Here is a 21994-nt window from a genome sequence, read left to right as displayed (position 1 = left end):
CTGCGCGTCTGGAGCCTGTGCTCCGCAACGGGAGAGGCCACAACAGTGAGAGGCCTGCGTACCGCAAAAAAAAAAAAAAAAAAAGTAATTCAATAGAAGGATAGGCTTTTAAAAAAATTTTAATTAATTAATTTATTTTTGGCTTCTTTGGTTCTTTGCTGCAGTGCGCGGCTTTCTCTAGTTGTGGCGAGTGGGGTCTACTTTCGTTGCGGTGCACAGGCTTCTCATTGCAGTGGCTTCTCTTGTTGCGGAGCACGGGCTCTAGGGTGCCCAGGCTTCAGTAGTTGTGGCACGCGGGCTCTAGAGCCCAGGCCCAGTAGTTGTGGTGCACGGGCTTAGTTGCTAATCCCGTTAACCACTGCGCCACCAGGGAAGCCTGAAAGATAGGCTTTTTAAAAATGTGCTGAAGCAGTTCTATGGGCATAGGAAAAAAATGAACCTCAATCTAAACCTTTTACAAAAATTAATTCAAAATGGATAAAAGATTTAAATGTAAAGCATAAAGCTATAAAACTTTTAGAAGTACATGGAGGAGAAAATCTTCAGGAACTAGGACTAAGTGAAGAGTTCTTAGATATACCACCAAAAACACAATCCATAAAATAAAAATTGTTAGTTGGATTTCACCAAAATTTTAAGTTTGTTCTGCAAAAGACCCTGTTAAGAGGATGAAAAGACAAGCTCTAGACTGGGAAAAAAACATTTGCAACCCACATATCTGACAAAGGAGTTGTATCTATAATACATAAAGAACTTTCAAAACTCAGCAGTAAAAACAAAACAAAACAATACAGTTTGTTTAGATTGTCAGAAAACGGGCGGAAGACATGAACAGACATTTCATCAAGAAGACATACAGATGTCAAATAAACACACAAAAAGATGTTAGCCATTAGGGAAATGCAAATTTAAACCACAATCATATTATTATACCTCTGTTGGAATGGCGAATGTAAAAATTGTGCTAATAATACTAAATGCTGATGAGGATATAGAGAAACTGGATCTCTCATGCACTGTTGGTGGGAATGTAAAATGGTGTACCCACTCTGAAAAATAGTATGATACTTTCTTATAAAACTAAATATACACTTGCCTTATGACCCGGCAAGCTCTTGGGCATTTATCCCAAGGCAATAAAAATGTATGATCATACAAAATATGTTCATGAATATTCATAGCAGCTTCATTTAGTATAGCCAAAAACTGGAAACAGCCCAGTATTTTTCAATGGGGGAATGATTAAACAAACTATGATACATCCTTACAGTGGGAATAACCCTCTACAATAGCAAGGAACAGACTATTTATACACATGGCAACTTGGGTGGATCTCAAGGGCATTATGCTGAGTGAAAAAAAGCCAGTATCAAAAGGTCACATACCGGGCTTCCCTGGTGGCGCAGTGGTTGGGAGTCCGCCTGCCGATGCAGGGGACACGGGTTCGTGCCCCGGTCCGGGAAGATCCCACATGCTGCAGAGCGGCTGGACCCGTGAGCCATGGCCGCTGAGCCTGTGCATCCGGAGCCTGTGCTCTGCAACGGGAGAGGCCACAACAGTGAGAAGCCCGCGTACCGCAAAAAAAAAAAAAGTCACATACCTTATAATTCCATTTATATAACATTCTAAAATTGATAAAATTATAGAGATGGAAAACAGGTTAGTGGTTGCCAGAGGATAAGGATGCAGGTGTGGCTGTGACTATAAAGTGGAAGCAAAAGGGAGTCCTAACTCTGTGGTGATGAATCAGTTCTGTATCTTGATTGTGGTGGTTGTTACACAAATCTATATATACATGGGATAAAACTGCATAAAACCACACACACACACACAAATGAGTTGCATATAAAAACTAGTGGAACTAAATAAGGTCTGTATTTACCTCATATAAGTGGAATCATACAATATTTGTCCTTTTGTGTCTAGCTTATTTCACTAAGCATAGTATTTTCAAGGCCCATTCTTATTGTATCAAAATTTTATTCCTTTTTATGGCTGAATAATATTCCATTGTATGTATATACCACATTTTGTTTACCCATTCATCTGTCGATATACACTTGAATTGTTTCCACCTTTTGGCTAATGTGAATTATGCTGCTATGAACATTAATGTACAAATATCTTTCCGAGTTCCTGCTTTCGGTTCCTTCGGATATATACCTAGGATTGGAATTGCTCAGTCATTTGGTAGTTCTATGTTTAACCTTTTCAGAAACTGATAAATTGTTTTCCATAGTGGCTGCATCATTTTTCATTCATAGTGGCTGCATTATTTTACAACAATCACAATGTTCCAAATTCTCCACATCCTATCCAACACTTATTTTCAATTTTTAAAAACTTATATAACCCATCCTAGTAAGTTTAAGGTGGTATCTCAATGTGGTTTGAATTTTCATTTCCCTAATGACTAATGATGTCAAGCATCTTTTTCATGTACTTTTTGTCCATTTGTAGATCTTTAGAGAAATGTCTATTCAAGTCCTTTGTCCATTTAAAAAATAGAGTTGTCTATTTTATTGTTAGGTTGTAAGAATTCTTTACATATTCTGGATACATGATCCTTCTCAGATATATGATTCATAATTAGCTTTTCTCATTCTTTAGATTGTCTTTTCACTTTGATATTCTTTAATGCACAAAACCTTTTTATTTTGATGAAGTCTAATTTGTATATATATATTTGTTGCTTGTGTAATCTCTAAAATCCCATTACCCTAATACATATAAATAAGATGTGGTATATTCATGCAATGAAATATTATTTGGTCATAAAAAGGAATGAATGAAGCTGATACATAACTTGACTGAAACTTCCAACATTATGCTAAAGAAACCAGTCATAAAATATCACATATTATATGCTTCCATTAATATGAAAGGTCTAGAATAGGCAGTCATAGTAATAAAAAGTAGATTATATGGTGCTTTACGATGACCTAGAGGGGTGGGATAGGGATGGAAGGGAGGCTTAAGAGGGAGGGGATATGAAGACATGTGTATGCATATGGCTGATTCACTTTGTTGTACAACAGAAACTAACACAGTATTGTGAAGCAATTATACTCCAATAAAGAGCTATTTAAAAAAAAAAAAGTAGATTACTAGTTGCTTTAGGGGTAAGGTGGGTTGGGGTGATGTGAAAATAGGGGGCAATACCTAAAGGCTATAGGTTTTGCTTTTTGTTTGTTTTGCACGCAGGAACCCAGCATTTATACATGTGGGGCTGAAGGGGTTCACTCACTCCAGTGGTGGCCAAAGTGTGGGGCCCTGCACAGGTAGTGCCGGTTCATGGCGTCCTCAGCCCTGGCTCTGTGTGACTGGAAGAACACTGCCTCCTTGTGGCCGCACTTTTGGCAGCGGTAGTGCTCGGTTCCAGGCAGCATCTGGTCCTGGGACACGTCAGTGATGTTCTGGGTCAGTTGTGTTATTTTGCTGACGTAGATGATGCCCCGTTTTTCTTCTCCGGCTGGTAATCACAATTCTAGCATGCGTAGAGAAGAATGCGGTTGTCTTTGTCCCCCTTGGGTAAAACATGTTACACTCCTGGCAGAATATAATAATCAAGAAGCCTGGTTCCTAGGTCCTGTCTGTTTCCATAGCAACACCTATGGATGTTTTTAAAAAATTGTGGTAAAAGGCACAAAAATTGACATCTTAACCAATTTTAAGTGTACATTTCAGTAGTGTTAAGTACATCCACATTGTTGTGCAATCTCTAGAATTCTTTTTCATCCTACAAAAGTGAAACTCAATACATATTAAACAAGAATTCCTCATTCCCCGCCCCCTTCCACTTTGTGTCTATGAATTTGACCACACTCAGCATCTCATGTAAGTGGAATCATGCAGTATTTATCTTTTTGTGACTGGCTCATTTCACTTTGCATAATATCCTCAAGATTCATATATGTTGTAGCATGTGTCAGAATTTTTTTCCCCTTCTTAAGGCTGAATAATATTCCATTTTATGTATATAACATTTTATTTATCCATTCATCAACTGATAGACACTGAAATTGCCTATCAGTGAATATGCTATGAACGTGAGTGTACAAATATGTTAAGAGTTCCTGCTTTCACATCTTTTGGGTATATACCCAGTAGAATTGCTACATCACATGGTTAATTCTTTTAATTTTTGAGTAACTACTGTGCTGTTTTCCATAGCAGCTGCATCATTTTATTTCCATCAATTCAACAGTGCACAAGGGTTCCGATTTTTCTGCATCCTTGCCAACACCTGTTATCTTGTCTTTTTCCCTCTTTTTTGGGGGCCGCACTGCGTGGGCGTGCGGGATCTTAGTTCCCTGACCAGGGATCGAACCGGTGCCCCTTGCAGTGGGGACTGAGTCTTAACCACTGGACCACCAGGGAAGTCCCCATCTTCTTTTTGATCATTGTGGTGGGTGTGAGTGGTATCTCATTTTGGTTTCAATCTGCATTTCCCTAATACAAATAATGCACATCTTTTCATGTGCTTGTTGGCCATTTGTGTATCATCTTTGGAGAAATGTCTATTTAAGTCCTTTGCCTATTTTTAAATTGGGTGATATGGGTTTTTTTGTTTTTATTATTGAAGTTCTTTGAGTATTCTGGATATTAAGCCCTTATCAGATACATTATTTGCAAATATTTTCTCCCATTCTATACATTACCTTTCCACTCTGTTGATTATGTCCCTTGATGCACAAGTTTTAAATTTTGATAGTTCTATTTAACTATTTTTACTTTTGTTGCCTGTGCTTTTGGTGTCCTATCTAAGAAATCATTACTGAATCCAATGTTTTGAAGCTTTTCCCGTTTTCTTCTAAGTTTTAGAGTTTTAGCTCTTACATTTATATCTTTGATCCATTATGAGTTAATTTTTGCATATGGTGTAAGAGTCCAACTTCATTCTTTTGTATGTAGACATCCAATTTTCCCAGCACCATTTGTTGAAAAGTGGGGGTTTTTTTTGAGGTGATGAAAATGTTCTAAAATTGTGATGGTTGCACGTATCTGTGAATATACTAAAAACCATTCATTTGGGCACTTTAAATGATGAGTCAGGGACTTCACCAGTGGCGCAGTGGTTAAGAGTCCGCCGGCCAATACAGGGAACATGGGTTCGAGCCCTGGTCTGGGAAGATCCCACATGTTGTAGAGCAACTAAGCCTGTGCACCACAACTACTGAGCCTGCACTCTAGAACCTGCGTGCCACAACTACTGAAGCCGGCGTGCCTAGAGCCTGTGCTCCGCAACAAGAGAAGTCGCAGCAATGAGAAGCCTGCACAGTTCAACGAAGAGTAACTCCTGCTCGCTGCCACTAGAGAAAGCCCGCACACAGCAACGAAGACTCAACGTAGCCAAAAAAAAAAAAAAATTAAAAAAATGATGAATCATATGTAAATTATATTTCAATAAAGTTGTTTTGAAAAAAAGAAAGTAAAAAAACCCCAACAACCCAGATTGCTGGTCCCCTCCCTCAGAGTTTCTAATTCAGCAGCTTTGGGGTGAGGCTGCTGCTAGTGGTCTAGGGACTATACTTTGAGAACCACTCCGTTAACTCATAAGAAGTGATAGTTTCCTAAGGAACTTCAAAATAGCTTTCTTTTACTGTCCTTTAGAGGCATAAGGATAACTATGGTTTGTACCTGGTTCTTTGATTAAGGTCCTGACATACTTTAATCTTATCTGAGTTTTCAAATAGGTGGGTGTTCCTAAATGGAGCTTTCTTTGGCATATCTTCAAAGATGTATTGGATACATGGTTAAAAAAAAAAAACTTCATAAAGAGACACTGCTTTTAAAATATTTCATATAATAAGCTTATTTTAATAGCACAAAAACTAATCTGCTTCCAATCAGTAGAGGAAAAACTTCCAAAGAATTTTATAAAAATAACCAATACTTTGAACAAATACAAAAGCAAATAACTAGGTAAATATTACAATTATGTACTCCAAGCCCAAGAAAGCAGAGACCATCATTACAAGCCAAATCATTCTGGGAACTGGTCATTCCAGGTTACCAAAATGCATAAAACAAAACTTCTATTTTTTAGCTTTACAGAAAAGAAATAACTCCAGTAAGAAAACTAATTTAAGTTTCATGAGAAATAGACCATATTGGTGACTTTAAAAGTTTTTCAAGGAGTTCACAGAAATAGGGAACATCTACATCTTGATTTTTATGGCAAATGAGTTTTATGTTGACTTTTGAAGCTTAAAAGACCAGTTGCTCTTTTGACAAAGTAGCTCCGAAGTAAAAGCCAATCAAAAGGGCAGATATCATCCGTGGGACCTATAGGTCTTTAAACCCCATCCTAAAGTATAATGCAAAATATTAAGACGAACTAGTTTAAAAATGCAAATATATTTTAGTTTAGGCTTCAATATAAGAGAAACAAAAATTATCATGATTAGGATTTGACTAAAGATTGGGTGAAGTTTTTTCATATTTGTCTATCTTACAGATAATACTGATCATTCAATATCAATGACGTGCTTATTTTTGTGTATGAGAAACGTATGGCTTCAGAAACCAATACTTATATTAAGTTCATTACTATTGCCAAAACTTGACAAACCTGTATTTTGGGTGTGATATTGTTTGAAGCTGGTTATTAAATAAAAGGAGACTGAGAATCTTGATGGAAAGCATCCTTCAGAAAGACAGAAACTGCCCAGGCAGAAGGGTGTCTATACATCTTATACATCTCCTTACTACCTCACAAACACAAGAACAAATTAATATATTTACATATATGTATTGGACCAAAGAGGAATTAACTTTCCCTACAAAATTATATTTATTAGGAAAATACTAATAGACACTATTTAAAAGAAGGCAAGGTCTTCGAGAAAAGATGGCAACCATTCCAATAGCTGAGTGCTATTGCTTTCTCTTAATAACATCTCTGGAATGGAGCAAAAGGAGGATGAGTGGTTGGTAGATAGACATGACTACCCCAGAAGTACCTGGTAGGCAGAAGCCAGCAACTAAAAATCACAGCCCTATATATGGAAAATGGCTAATGTTTTTGTCGGTGGTGACATCTTTTCTTATACTTAAAAGTTACTCCTTAGGGCTTGTACTGAAGCGGAGAGCACAACTTTAGTTAGGAGAAATTTTCCCTAAGTGTTCCACTACTTAAACCTTTGGTAGAAAGGTGAGTAAGTGGACAGCAGGCTATTTGAGGCCTTTCATTACTCCTGACTGTAGAAATTTAAAAACCATACAAATTAACTGTAACATCATCAGAAGAAATTTTAGGCTTCTATGACCTAAAGATGATTAAACAGCAATGGAGACTCTGACATAATATTGTTATTTAGTGTACTGTGCTTGATTTGTTACAACTGTAGTCCATGGGTGTACTGGTAGAAATGGCAGTCAGTCCTGAAGCAGATCTTGGTAAATTTGCTTGACTACATTCTTTAGGTAGTTGTCTTCCAGTGGTGCTTTAGACAGAATGGCAGCGATTTTATCTTGGCTGTAAAGAACAAAAGGTTACTTAATTTTTCTGGAAACTTGTCTTAATTTCAGTGCAATTCATATCAGAGTACAGTTTGAGTACAGTTTCTGAGTCTGCTAGGAAGCACAAATAGGTATTTCTGGAAATAGCTAGATTGTCCAGTTTAAACTGAGATTCCAAAAATAAGGCCTAAGAACCAATTCTGTATATAATTGTGAGGTATCTTGACTTAGCTGCTTTCTCTAGCTATAAATATCTGTTGGTGTTTGCTGATGGATTTGAGGTGGGCATATTCTAAACTCTGTCACTTTACAATCTGTCAGCACTGTGTCCAAAAAGTCACAAAATATACAGTAGAAATGAAATATTTTTAGGTCTGTTTCCGCAGACTAATTGAGAAAAGCACTATGACTGCACCATAAAAGTTGTTCAAATATGATCTGGACTAAGCTTATGCAGGATTTTTATCCTTCTTGATTCCTGTTTAGGTAGGGGTGTTCAAAAAGTGGAGCAAGTATAAAAAAATAGACCAGCTGTCTCCAGCATCCACTGGAGATAGCAATGAAGGTCACTGACTTTAAAAGAACAAATTCTTCAAAATGAACTCAGATAGAGGTGACATTTGGCTTTCACTATGGTCTATTCATTTTCTGATCACTTTGAGAGATCTTTCAAAAGATATAACAAAGGTAAAAAAGTAGTTGGGGGCCCTTTCCTGCTGGCCTTTTACTCACCCAATGTTTCCAAGGTGATTTTGAATAGAGAAAGGTAATGGGACAGATGGGTAATGGGCTGAGAGAGACAAAGTTATCTCAAACTTTGCAAATGCTGCTGAGCTGCAGAATAAAAGCCTCAATCTGTAAAAGACAAGATCCTCAGTTAAAAATACAAAACAAAAATAGAATGAAACACAAATACATTTTGCTTTTATACTGGCATGAGAAACTTTGGTATACATCATTTCTTGTCCTTATCAAACAGAGAGTAAAACAACTGCAAAAAAGTATGATTATGGTTGTATTTTCATTAGTCATGAAACTCAATAAAATAAATTATCTTAATAAGTTTTCAACTAATTACTTACTGTTATAGATTGAGCTGTGTCCCCTAAAAATTCATGTGTTGAAGCCCTAATCCCCAGTACATCAGAATATGAACTAATTTGTAAACAGAGTCATTGCAGATTTAATGAATTAAGATGAGGTCCTCGTGGAGTAGGGTGGGGGCCCCTAATCCAAAATGACTGGTGTCCTAATCAAGAGGGAACATTTGGACACAGACATGCACACAGGAAGAATGTCATGTGAAAATGAAAGGAGCTATTGGGATTATATATTTACAACTAAGGAATGCCAAAAGACTGCCAGCAAATCACCAGAAGTCAGGAGGGAGGCATGGAAAAGATTCTCTTTCACAGCCATCAGAAGGAACTGACCCTGCTGACACCTCAATCTTAGACTTTCAGCCTCCAGAGCTGTGAGACAATAAATTTCTGTTGTTTAAGCCACCCAGTTTGTAGTACTTTGTTATGGCAGCCCTAGGGAACTAACACACTTACTCAGTATTATTCACAGCTATGTTCATTAGGTTATAATTTGGTCCCCATCGCTTTAAAAACTCAATCTCCTCTCCAAGAAGTTTGCAATGGCTCACTACCAGTGAGATTTCTTGAAGCATCTGGGAAAAATAGGAAAAAAAAAAAAAAATGAGAGTATGAAAACATTTCAGTGTTTAGTGGCTCTTTTATAAAGAACCCCCCAAAGTTAAACAATTTAATATATTTATCATTTCAGGATACACTATTACATATATAAAATTTCAGTTCTGCTGTTTGGGACAGTTAACATAATTTTCCTTTAAATACTTCAATGGGAATTTACCTTGGGTACCTGATGCTGTGTTGTACATTTCTTCTTCCAGGATTGCCTTTGCTCAATGTACTGGAAAATAAGGTTATGAACTAAAAGGGAGGAAGGAGGAGCTTTATCCTCTGAGGAAGGGGAAAAAAAAATCAAAAGCAGAGTATTACTTATTATTCATATATTTTATATATATATATAAATACAAGCTAGAAATATTAACTAAAAATACCTTCAAACTACTAGGTGTCTAAGTATCGTCTCCATTTTATTTTCAAACACATAAATCAACATATATAGTGAACATAAGACATTCTGATATAAACTCAAGCCTTTATCACATATAGAATAGAACTTAGTTAAAAGTATAGGCTTAAATGTAACATAACCCTGAGTTTAAATTCTGGCTTTCCTTACTAGCTGAGTGATCCTAAACACAATACTTACTTCTTTTGAGCTATAGTTCCCTAACTGTAAAATGGTGAGTAGTGTTGATGTAAGTAGTACACATGCCTGATACAGAGTAAGTACTCACAATGGTAATTTGTAAATTATGGAAATAGCTATTATTAACCATTGTTCAAGATCTAGTAATAACTTTTTAAAAAAATTTCTTTTAAAACCCACCCAATATTTGGAACAATACCCAAGCAGTTTTAGGTCTAATACACATTTCTAAGAACAAATTATTATTATTGTTGTTGTTTATATTTAATTTAGTATGTAAAAGAGTTCTCAAGGAGCAATATACACTTGTAAATTTCCAACAAAGTCTTGTTGGTTTAAATGTTTTGAACTTACCATCTAACAGAGATTGAAAATTCAGGTCAACAATCTTCCTACAAGCCTTGTCCAGGAAACGGAGACCAACTAGGAAAAACCAACAGAAGGATAGTATTTCTTTTTATTATCTGATTCAAAGCCACATATAACTCAGTACTTTAGAATCCTCCTCTTTCTGGGTAGCAAGGTTTTTTTCATAGGCAGCTGAAGGTTTATCCTTGAATCATATTATTCTCTGTGTATGCAAAGTTTCCCCTGAGAATGCTGAACTATATTAACTGGGCAGGCCTTTAAATGACATTTAAGGTGTGGAACATTTTTGTAATTTATCAGGGCCTCCTCCTTTGATCCCTAACTTCTGTGTGAAGATAATATTATTTTCAGGAACCATATAAAGAAAATGACTATGACCTCCCCAGACCTACTATCTTTGTACTAATACAGTGAAAATCATGTATGCTTTCAGCATTATAGTAATGAATTTTAGGTAGCCAGGAGAGCTGATTGCTCTTCCAGACACCAGTTATCTCCTGTATCTCAAATTCTGATTCTTTTCACTTTGTTGATTATTTTCTATGTATTAGGCACCGTGGATATGACAGTGAGACAAACAGACATGATCAATCTATGCTCTAAAGAAGCTTACAACTCAGGGGGACACACAGATAATTGTACTAATAAACATACCAAGAACTACAAACTATAATAAGCTCAATTAAGAAAACTGCAGGAAGCAATGAGAACACATACCAGGAGGGCAAGTAGTGGAGGGAATGAGTAAAGGAGAGTCAGGGAAAACTTTCCTGAGAAAGTGATAATTTAGCTGAGCTCTTAAAGACTATTAGTAGACATTTATTTAGTGAAGAGGAGGTGCTATGGTCTGAAATTCATAGGCTGAAATCCTAATACCCAGTGTGATAGTATTAGGAGATGGGACCTTTGGGAGTCGCTTAGATCACGAGGGTGGAGCCCTCAGGAATGGGATTAGTGCTCTCACGACAGAGACCCTGGAGAGCTAACTAGGCCTTCAGTCATGTGAGGATACAATGAAAAGTCTGCAACCCGGAAAAGGGCCCTTGCCTGACTCTGCTGGCATCCTTATCTTGGACTTCCAGCCTCCAGAACTGAACTTCCAGCCTCCAGTAGTTGTTTATAAGCTACTCAGTTTATGGTATTTTTAAAATGGCAGCCCAGAAGGACTAAGACAGGGGAAAGAGCTTCTAGGCATAAGAAACATCAGTATGAATGTCCTGAGGTAGGATGAAATATGACTGAGCATGAAAGATCATGACCTTTTAAGGAAATGAAAGAAATCCATTGTGGCCGATGTGCAGAGAACAGTGTAAAATGAGGCAGGAAAAGGAGGAAAAATTCAATTCATGCAGGGCCTTACAGGCTATATTAGTATTTTGATCATTAGTCTAAGAATAGGGGGTGCATGATAAACTTTTAAACAATCACTATTGCTACAGGAAGGAGAAAGAATTGGAGAGGAAAAGGAAAAGATCCAGAAAGACCAGCTATAGTGTTATTGTAATCATTTAGATTAGAGATGACTATTGATAGGGAGACACAAAAAAGTAGATGAATATTAAATTAAAATCAATAAGTCTTATTCATGATTTAGATATGCCTGGTGAGGAAGAAAGAGGTATAGGGACTTCCCTGGTGGTGCAGTGGTTAAGAATCCTCCTGCCAATGCAGGGGACAAGGGTTCGAGCCCTGGTCCGGGAAGATCCCACACGCCGCAGAGCAACTAAGCCCATGCGCCACAACTACTGAGCCTGCACTCTAGAGCCCGCAAGCCACAGCTACTGAGCCTGTGTGCCACAACTACTGAAGCCCACGTGCCTAGAGCCCATGCTCTGCAACAAGAGAAGCCACCGCATGCAATAAGAAGCCCGTGCACCACAATGAAGAGCAGCCCCCACTCGCCGCAACTGGAGAGAGCCTGCGTGCAGCAACGAAGACCCAACGCAGCCAAAAATAAATAAATAAAAATAAAGAAAGAGGTATAGAGTGATTCCTAAGTTTTAATTTTGAACCTGAACAGAAGTTGATGGTATTCATCAGAAAAAGAACTTTTTTGGGGGGTGCCGCACCATGCGGCTTGCGGGATCTTAGTTCCTCAACCTGGGATTAAACCCGGGGCCATAGTAGTGAAAGCTCCAAGTCCTAACCACTGGACTGCCAGGGAATTCCCAGGAACTTTTAAGGAGAATTGGGCTTGGAGGCTGGGAGATTATAAAGATCCTAAGTTTCAATTTGGCCATGATCACCCAGGGTTGGCCATGCTGAAGCTATCTGTTTCAAGAGAAAAGACCTAAAGATACTGACAGGAGATTTTAACAAAATAGCTAGGACTCTGTCAAGTTACCATATAGTGATGTCTACCTACTTTGATAAACCTACCAATACACACAGAATTTCCAATTAGCTTTTTAGGTTAACTTATATACAAAAAAACAACCAGTCAAGAATCATCAGCCATTAGAGTAAATTCTCTATCACAAAAGACAGATGGAAAAAAGGAACTCAGAGTAAACAGATATGAATAGCATGTTGATCCATTATTTTGGATAGGCAAAATTTCTATCTAATGTAATTCGACAAAGGGTAACTTTCACTAGCTGAATTTTTATTTTATTTTTTATTTAATAAAATAAAATTCTATTATCACTAATTAAAGTGATTGCCTCTTTTAATTAAGATTTTCAGCAGTGCTTTTATTATGTCAATAGTTATTATTGTATTAAAATAGAGATATGAATCTTTAGTAAGTTTAGCCGTACATTTATGTGCAGGGGAATTATCTTATTCTTGCTACTCACCTACTGGCTCTCCAAAGGTGATGGTGAGTTCTACTGTGTCATAAAGAAAGGTGAATATAGCTTGATCATCACTCCACTCAATGACATCCCATTCAGACAAGCTGAAGAGAGGATAAACAAGACAAAAAAAACACTTTTTGAGATAAGAGAGTTAACTTCTTATACCACCTGAATAGTACCATCAGCAGCTGCTGGAGTTTTCTACTGTCTTGGGAGACAATCATTATTTTAATTCCAATATTGTGAATATACAAACTTATGCTTTTGAAAGAAATAAGAATGGACTCAATCTTGAGTTGTATATCAGAGAAAAACCAAGTCTAGGCAATATAAAATATTAAATATTTAAAAATTATAATTCCATAGCTCTCCCATCTTGTATACTTTCAGCTTAGTGTTGAGTATATTAACTTTTTTTTGAGAATGCATTGTATTATAGGTTAAAAACAGTGCTACACATTACAAACACATGTCAACTGCACTAGTGGATTTAGACAACCGTGAAGGTACAGGATAAAACACAAGTTAATGTCACCTACTTTTCCTTACCTCAAATGATCCAGTAGCTCTTCAGTTCTATTTGTTTGTTTTTGCACAAAGTCTATTTGAGCAAGGGTCTGCTTTTTCTGTACCTCCAGCTCTAAGAGATTTCTGCAAATCAAACCAGGTATTTAGAGAAAGATAAGGCCACTGTTAGAGAATTCAGACTTCATTAAAAGTTTATGACAAAAAGTCATGTGCTAAATGGCTCCCCAGTGAGGTGTATGACATCCATTTTGCATTCTTAGTTTTTTTTTTTTTTTTAATAAGCATTAAACTAGAAGTTTGGGTCTAATTAGGAAAGGCCTAAATCAATGGCGCTCAAATTGGGATCCATGAAGATATTCTTAGGGGTTCACATGTTCTTTAGGATTATTATTAAAATTTACATTTTCATTTTGATGTTAAAAATGTAAGCATAATGTAGACCGTAAGAATGCCCAACATAAAACTGAGACATGACATAATTTCAGTGCCTGCATTTGGTTTTGTTTAGTTTATTAGAGCTAAATAGAACTTATAATTTGTTAGTCATTTTGCTAGCATCAATTTATTTTTAGCCAAATATTGATATTATCACCTGTCAAATTTACATTTTCAATTGGAATTTTTTTGGTTTTGCCATTATTTGTATTTGATTTCTTTTAGTCTTATAGTTAAATAAGATCCAGAGTATAAGACACACACGGGCTTCCCTGGTGGCGCAGTGGTTGCGAGTCCGCCTGCCGATGCAGGGGACACGGGTTCGTGCCCCGGTCCGGGAGGATCCAACATACCACGGAGCGGCTGGGCCCGTGGGCCATGGCCGCTGAGCCTGCGTGTCCAGAGCCTGTGCTCCGCAATGGGAGAGGCCACAACAATGAGAGGCCTGTGTACGGCAAAAAAAAAAAAAAAAAAAAAAAAAGAAACACATACCTCATTTTATATTTATTTATACTTAAGTGCCATATAAAAGCAGTTTAATGCTAGATTTTCTTTAATAGGATCCTGATATTTTTTTTGTTTTGTTTTGTTTTTTTGCAGTACGCGGGCCTCTCACTGTTGTGGCCTCTCCCCTTGCGGAGCACAGGCTCCGGACGCACAGGCTCAGCGGCCATGGCTCATGGGCCCAGCCGCTCTGCAGCATGTGGGATCCTCCCGGACCGGGTCACAAACCCGTGTCCCCTGCATCGGCAGGCGGACTCTCAACCACTGCGCCACCAGGGAAGCCCAGGATCCTGATATTTTACAAGCTTGAGAACTACTGCCTTGGATTAATGCTCTGTAAACAATAAATGCTTAGAAAATACTACTGACTAAGATGGCCTCCAAGGTCAAGTTCAAAGTACAGTAGAAGCTCTGACTCAGCCTTAGTCAATACTCATGCCCTCAATCTTGTCAGTTTCTGGAGGTAGGAAGTCACTTAGCCATGTGAAGTTTAGCGTATTTTCTAACACTCAAACAGAAGACTAACCTTTGAAGCTTTTCTTCTTCAATTTTCAGCTGTTCCAGTTCTTTGAAAAGAAAAATAAATCTATCAGAATGTACACATTAAAATATTGGTACAAAAATCATCTGTTTTATTGAAAAGTCTATCTCACTAATCTTACCTAAATAAATAAATAAACTCAGAACAGGGGATTTTTTCCCCCCATTTATCTCCTTAATTAATTCAGTTACCTTTCTCTGCAGACTTCATTTCAGAATCCCACTCTTCCACAGGATTGTCTTTCTGTTCATCCTCCAAATACTTAGTTTCTAAAGTAGACAACATGCATTAGAATAACTCAGTCAAAAATAAACAACCAGAAATGAAAAGAATAGATGGTCCCCAAATGAAGTGTTAAGAATATTTCACATTCATCTTTCCCTACCTTTCCTTGCCAAAAAAGCACTGAGCTATAATAATAATTTCATACTAAGACTTGCTTCTAGTGGCAGACAAGTGAACTTTGAGCCATATGGCAATGATCTCCAATAGCAGCTTCTTAGGGGACACTCTGAGATGGAAACTGTTTATATATAATTTGCATATATTAAAGTTATTGTTAGGAAACCCCACGGACTAAGCAGGAACAGATACACATATACAGACGCAAATTTACATTTTTAAATTTAATTTGTTTCTGAAATCTTGGACACATCCTTAAAAGCCTTCTCTCTCCCCACATCCAAACCCAAGTTTAGATTTTTACCTCAAAAATATTTTCTGAATCCACTTTTATCCTTTGCCACCACCAGGTTCCCTTAATATAAGCTATTGTCCTTTCTTAACCATATCAGTCCAATAACTACACTTAACTTCTTATAATTACTCTTGATCTATTCAAATCCAGTATCTACACTGCAGCCAGTGCTTAACAACCTTCAAATGGCTATTCACTGTTCTTAGAAAAACTCAAAACTCCTTAAGAGGCCCTCCTTGGCCTGGCCCCTAAAAGTGACATCTCCACTTTCATCTCAGACTATGTTCCCTTTTGCTCTTTCTATTCTAGCCACATTGGCCTTATTTCAGACCCTTGTACTTGGTATATTCTTTCCCATAGAAGGGCTTCTACCTGTGCTATTCATATTGAATAGTCGGCTCTCCCCTCCCTTCTCACTTTAACTCCTACTTATTCTTCAGATCTTGACTTAAATGCCACTTCCTCAGAGGGAAGCCTCTCCTGACCTGACTAGGTCAGATTTCTGTTTCAGGAACTTATAGCACCATGGAACCACTCTTCCATAGCAGTTACCATAAAACTATTTAATTCTTATAATCTTTTCTCAGTATTGTAATAGCAACTTGTCAAATCCAAGCATATTTGAATGTGATCTCCCATGATTTGCAATTGAAATAGTATTGTGGTTCTGTATATTATGTTTAAAAATTAAAGCATGGAAACCTTTCTTTGTGTATAAATGTTTGAATTAAAAGAAGGTAATGGGGGACCTCCCCAGTGGTCCAGTGGTTAAGAATCTGCCTTCCAACACAGAGGACATGGGTTTGATCCCTGGTCAGGGAACTAAGATCCCACATGCCGCGGGACAACTAAGTTTGCACGCCACAACTAGAGAGAAGCTCACACGCCGCAACGAAAGACCCTGCATGCTGCAACGAAGATCCTTGTGTGCCGCAACTAAGACCCGACACAGCCAAATAAATAAATAAATATTTTAAAAAAAGAAAGTAATTGAAGTATTGATAAATGAAAAGAAAAATGCTCCACGAGGGTATAAAGTTTTGTTTTTAATCACCATAGTACTCTTAGCACCGAGCACTATACAAGGCACATAACAGGTACTCAGTAATTTGCTCAAGGAATAATGAAGAAAGAAATAGGGAGCCATCCAGTGGTACCCAGAAAGAGTGTGGTTGTTGGTATTTTTAAAGATAAGAGAGAGGTGAACATATCCAGTGGAGGAGGCAGAGAGGTTGAATATACAATAGATAAGGGAAAATCAGTGCTATAAGATTCCTGAGAAGACAAGAGGGGCTGCAATTCAAAGTTTAGGTGGAAACACTGATCTTAGGGAAAAGGAAGGATGAAAGAATTGATATAGAGATATAAAAGTTTGGTTTGTTTGGTAGCAGAAAGTTTAGAAGTTCTGGCCCTAATGGCTTCTATTTTTTTTCATGAAGTAAAAAAGCAAGATAATGAACAAAGGGGTGGTACAGTTTAAGATTATGAAATTCATATACTTACCAATTCAATGTAGAAAACATGTACTAGGCACTTATTCTGTGCAAAGCATAGTGCTAAGAACTTTGAAGGATATGAAGAAAAATAAAAGCTGATCTTTGCCCCTATGGAGCTTCCAATTTACTTAGGAAAATAAACTATAAAAAGTAACCATAATTACAAGTAGATATGATAGGTAATATAAGAGGTACTAACAAAGTAGCCACGGTAGCTCAAGGAAGATAGAGAACATGTCCTTTGGTAAAAATAGAGGGAGAATACATTAGGCAAAGACAAAGTGGCAGGACTGCACAGAAATGACAAAATTTGGTTGGAATTTAGGATGTGTAAGGGAATAATAGTAAAATCATATAAGAAAGGAATATCTGAAAATGATTGTAGAGATTGTTAAATGTCAAGCTCAGGAGTCTGGATTTTATTTTGTAATAAATGGAAAGGCAGAAAAGTTTTCAGAGAAGTAACATAATGAAAACTGTCTTTCATAATCATTAATCTGGCAGCAATGTGCAGGTTGGACAGGAAAGAGACAGAATGAAATTAAGAGTGTAATAGAATAAAATTAAGAGTGTAGAAAGATTAGTTAGAAGACTGGAAATAGCACGTCAGAATTAATGACAGCCTTAATGTGAATGGGAAAGAACACAGGGGATACTGAAGAAGCAGATATGACAGGACTTGATAAGAGAGACTACAAGACAATAAAATTTCGAGCCTTTTACAGTTTATAAGAATGGTGATGCCGTTAAGAGATGAGAAAGAAAACTTGTTTATAGAGATAAGAAGTTTTCAGATTTTATTTTGGAAAAGGAAGACAATAAATTCCATTTTTTCACATAATGTTTAAGGTGATTAAGGACACTTTTGCCAAGAGGTTCAGCAAGAAGCTGGGAACATTAAGTCTGAACTCAAGAGAAAGAGGCAAAAGATGCCCTCACCCAAAATGATTATAAGCCACTTAAAGGCAAAAATCTGTGTATATCTTTTTTCTGATGCTAAGCACAGTATCTGGCAGGTAGCAGGTGCTCAACAAATGCTTGATGAATTTCACTGAATTTGGGAATTATTCATATAATATAATTGTTAAGGCAGATGAAAGCATTAGGGGAAAGAATATAGAAATGAGTAGATGATAAAATCTAAATGGTTACACAAGGGGTTAGAGAAGGGACAACAGAGGAGCTAAAAGGAACAGCTAGGAGAAAAGAATAGGGTCAGGGTAGTGCAGTATCATAGAGTTTAGGGAGAAGAAAATTTCAGGAAGAAAAGAATAATCAGCAGTGTCAAATGATGAAAGACATCTAGATGGCTAAGGACTGAGAGCTACCAAATCTGATGATGATGGGAAATTTTGTGATCTTTGAGAAAGTAGTTTCAAGATAATACTAACAAGTCGGGATCATGAGAGATCCAACTGAAAGGATAGATAATTTTCAAACAGAGGTAAGTTCATTTATTAAAACAACAACAACAACACAACATCACGGTCTAGGTTATGAAGAGCTTCCCAAAGAGACTTATTATCTTGGGCATTTCTTGTTGATTGCATTATGAATGACAGTAAAGGAGTTTTAATTTGCTCTAATTTAATGGCTCAAGCTACTAATACAAGGCTTCAGCATAGTGCTACCAGCAATGTGTACTGTAGGGAAGCATTTAGATACAATTAAATTTTCTTTTGGAAAAGTATTCAGGATACTTTACCTATTTCCACCTCAGTGAGACAGTTATCAATCTTCTGAAGTATGTTGTCCATCTCATCTATCCTTTTCTGAAGCTTCTCCCTCTCGTTCTAAACACACAATATCATAGACTGTCAAGTTAAAACTCCAAACAAAACATTATAACATTATAAGTGGTTCAAACTGCTGTGTCTAATTCATGAACAGGCAAATCTTAAAACAAAGATCAAAACTTCAAGTCTGGTCTTAAAAGAATTTTTTAAAGCATACAAAACAGATTAATATAAGTTCATATTTTGTGCTTTATTTTAGCATTTCCATGTAATATAAGATGTTAATATATATTACTTAAAAAGAGTTCATGAAAAATGTTCTATGGTCAAATAAATTTGGGAAACACTGGTCAAATAGAATTATAGCATTTTTTTCTTTTTAGACTAAAAAAATATATATATATGTATATTTCTGACCTTAGACTTTAATATGCTAGTTATTATATTTCTCCAAAAGGGGGACACTGCATGTAACATTTCCCAGACATTTTCAATGGAAAGTTTTTTTATGCAAGACCTTTCTTAAAGGATGATTATTTTGGGAAATGCTACTTTAAACACATGCACACACAAACACAGCTGAGTATGGACTATGAGGAAGATCATACTACAGCACAGTCCTTAGCAATGGAAGATCAGAATCCTGTATTGTTTTATTTCAGTATGTATAATGAATAACAAATTTGAGATGACACATAGGCACATATTAGTAAATATATTCCAGAATTACTCAAGATGCCAGGATTTACTACTTTCAATAAATTGAACCCCACCTCTTATGAACAATTTTAAGTTTTTGCCCAGCTCTCATTCACGTCTCCTAAGGAACATGCTTCATATTCCATAACCACTATAAAGTAATTTTTTTTTTTTTTTTGCAGTACGCGGGCCTCTCACTGTTGTGGCCTCTCCCGTTGCGGAGCACAGGCTCCAGACGCGCAGGCTCAGCGGCCATGGTTCACGGGCCCAGCCGCTCCGCGGCATGTGGGATCTTCCCGGACCTGGGCACGAACCCGCATCCCCTGCATCGGCAGGCGGACTCTCAACCACTGCACCACCAGGGAAGCCCCAGTTATAAAGTAATTTTAATAGATCTTTCTAAGCTCTTAACTGTCTCAAATTACCTGAGCCGACTGTACCAGCTTGCTGTACAGGGACACTTTTCCTTGGTGAGTGAAGACTTTAGTCATCTTGGTAAAACGCGATTTTATTTTGTTCAGGTAAATTCCAAAGGCCTTCAGCTGTAAGGGAAAGTCAAAGATTACAATGCACTCAAACAAATGAGTTAGAGAAGGCAAATGGTCTGGGAAGGCTGGTTCAGCTGGTACCTGCTAAACTTTGCCCATCCTAGACTCTGATTCCTAAGGCTTCTCATTTGCAAATTTAATACCATTTAATAGTTTAAGTCCAGAACCAAAGATTTCAATTTTGATTCCTACTTTTAATTCACTTATATTACAAATTAGAAAATGACTGGCTCTTAGTTAATAAAATTCTTTAATTAGGGCAAATATAAAATGAGTTGCTTATTATTTAATCAATTAAAGTAAATCTCTTCCCCATCTTAATCTAAGTGAAAAGCAAACAAGGAGGGAACTCAATAAATTTCAAATATATTTCATATATTAAATTGATCACTTAAGGTTTGAAAAGATTATATATTAATAATCATTCATGTATAATAAAATCTTGTTTACATATTATATCTGAGAAGTAAATTTTAAAGAACTCATCACTAATTATCAAGTAACAGTTACTAATTTCACAATAAACATTTTTCAAAATGTCTATACTGATTCCCATTCAGAAAATGAGAAAAAAGTACCTCCTCATCAGAGTAGTGTCTCACTTTTTCCCATAGGTTCCTATTTACATCAGTGAACAGTTTATCTTGGTTCAGTGCAGAAAGCTTTAATCTAAAATATAGAAAAGTTAATTAGCACGGAGTTCAGAAGTCAGCTAGAATGAATCAGCTCAGATCTACAGGCACACTTAATTTTTCCTAGTTCTTTTCTACATAAAGAGGGGAATTCACTCAGGAACAGCGGCCAGCCTGATTATTTCAACACTTGGAGAACAGTTCAAGAATGTTATGATTCAAAAAAACTTCCCTCCCAAATAAATAGAATTCTCATCTCAATGCATCAACTTGTTCCAAAATGAAAATATGTCGCTTATAGAGAATCCTTAAGCTTGTGAATGCATTATTGTTGTGAAGTTGTAGCTATTATTTTTTCTTGTAATAAATTTATTTATTCTTGGCTGTGTTGGGTCTTCGTTGCTGTGCGCGGGCTTTCTCTAGTTGTGGTGAGCGGGGGCTACTCTTCATTGCGGTGCGCAGGCTTCTTATTGTCATGGCTTCTCTTGTTGCAGAGCATGGGCTCTAGGCACACAGGCTTCAGTAGTTGTGGCACGTGGGCTTCCACAGTTGTGCCGCATGGGCTTAGTTGCTCCGCAGCATGTGGGATCTTCCTGGGCCTGGGCTCGAACCCGTGTCCTTTGCATTGGCAAGCAGATTCTTAACCACTGCGACACCAGGGAAGCCCCGTAGCTATTATTTTAAGTAAAGGTTTCCAATTCACTTTGGTCTTATCTCACCTTTATAGAATACCATTAATAAAAGTAGCAAAGTTATATATTAGTTTCTTGTTAATAAGTAGAGGAAATACATTTTTATCAGAGTTAGAAGATAATATATACAGGCACATAGGTGCAAAATCAAACAGTAGAGCACATCTAAACAGACTTTTCATTGTATACAAGATCTACCTATTTCATTCAAAACAAAACATTCTCAGACAAATCCTGAGACACCCAACTCTTTTAAACAACATTAAGATAAGAAACTTGTCTTGTTCAGTGATGAACCCCATGACTTAGTACAGTGCCTGGCACATAGTAGGTGCTCGATACATATTTCTTGAATGAACAAGCCAGAAATCAGGCAAATCTGCAGTACTATAATTTAACAGCATCTTAAACTTCTAGTTTTAAAACTACATAATTCCCTTTAATTATTTTTATTTATTGAGGTAACTGGTTTATAACATTATATAAATTTTATGTGTAAATTATATTTTGACATCTATGTACACTACAGTGTGCTCACCACCAAAAGTTTT

The 21994-nt window shown here is 36.9% G+C and overlaps 1 protein-coding gene and 1 pseudogene across 1 annotated transcript in view; both read right to left on the bottom strand.

Annotated features, from left to right (window-relative positions):
* Positions 1-3239: 3239 nt before the first annotated feature.
* On the bottom strand, positions 3240-3603 carry LOC137230097 (DNA-directed RNA polymerase II subunit RPB9 pseudogene; annotated as a pseudogene).
* A 2186-nt stretch (positions 3604-5789) lies between these two features.
* KNL1 (kinetochore scaffold 1) overlaps positions 5790-21994 on the bottom strand; it is a 63371-nt gene continuing 47166 nt past the window's right edge. The window contains 13 exon segments of the mRNA XM_067743285.1: positions 5790-7385; positions 7387-7480; positions 8197-8319; positions 9021-9139; positions 9343-9452; positions 10123-10191; positions 12936-13036; positions 13485-13586; positions 14929-14968; positions 15135-15212; positions 18842-18929; positions 19997-20113; positions 20698-20788. Of these exon segments, the coding sequence (XP_067599386.1) occupies positions 7341-7385; positions 7387-7480; positions 8197-8319; positions 9021-9139; positions 9343-9452; positions 10123-10191; positions 12936-13036; positions 13485-13586; positions 14929-14968; positions 15135-15212; positions 18842-18929; positions 19997-20113; positions 20698-20788 (1177 nt within the window). The 3' untranslated portion in view covers positions 5790-7340.

Source organism: Pseudorca crassidens, chromosome 1 (assembly GCF_039906515.1).
Source record: "Pseudorca crassidens isolate mPseCra1 chromosome 1, mPseCra1.hap1, whole genome shotgun sequence".
Taxonomy (NCBI): Eukaryota; Metazoa; Chordata; class Mammalia; order Artiodactyla; family Delphinidae; genus Pseudorca; species Pseudorca crassidens.
The sequence above is the reverse complement of the archived record's forward strand: the minus strand, read 5'-3'. Positions and strand labels throughout refer to the sequence as shown.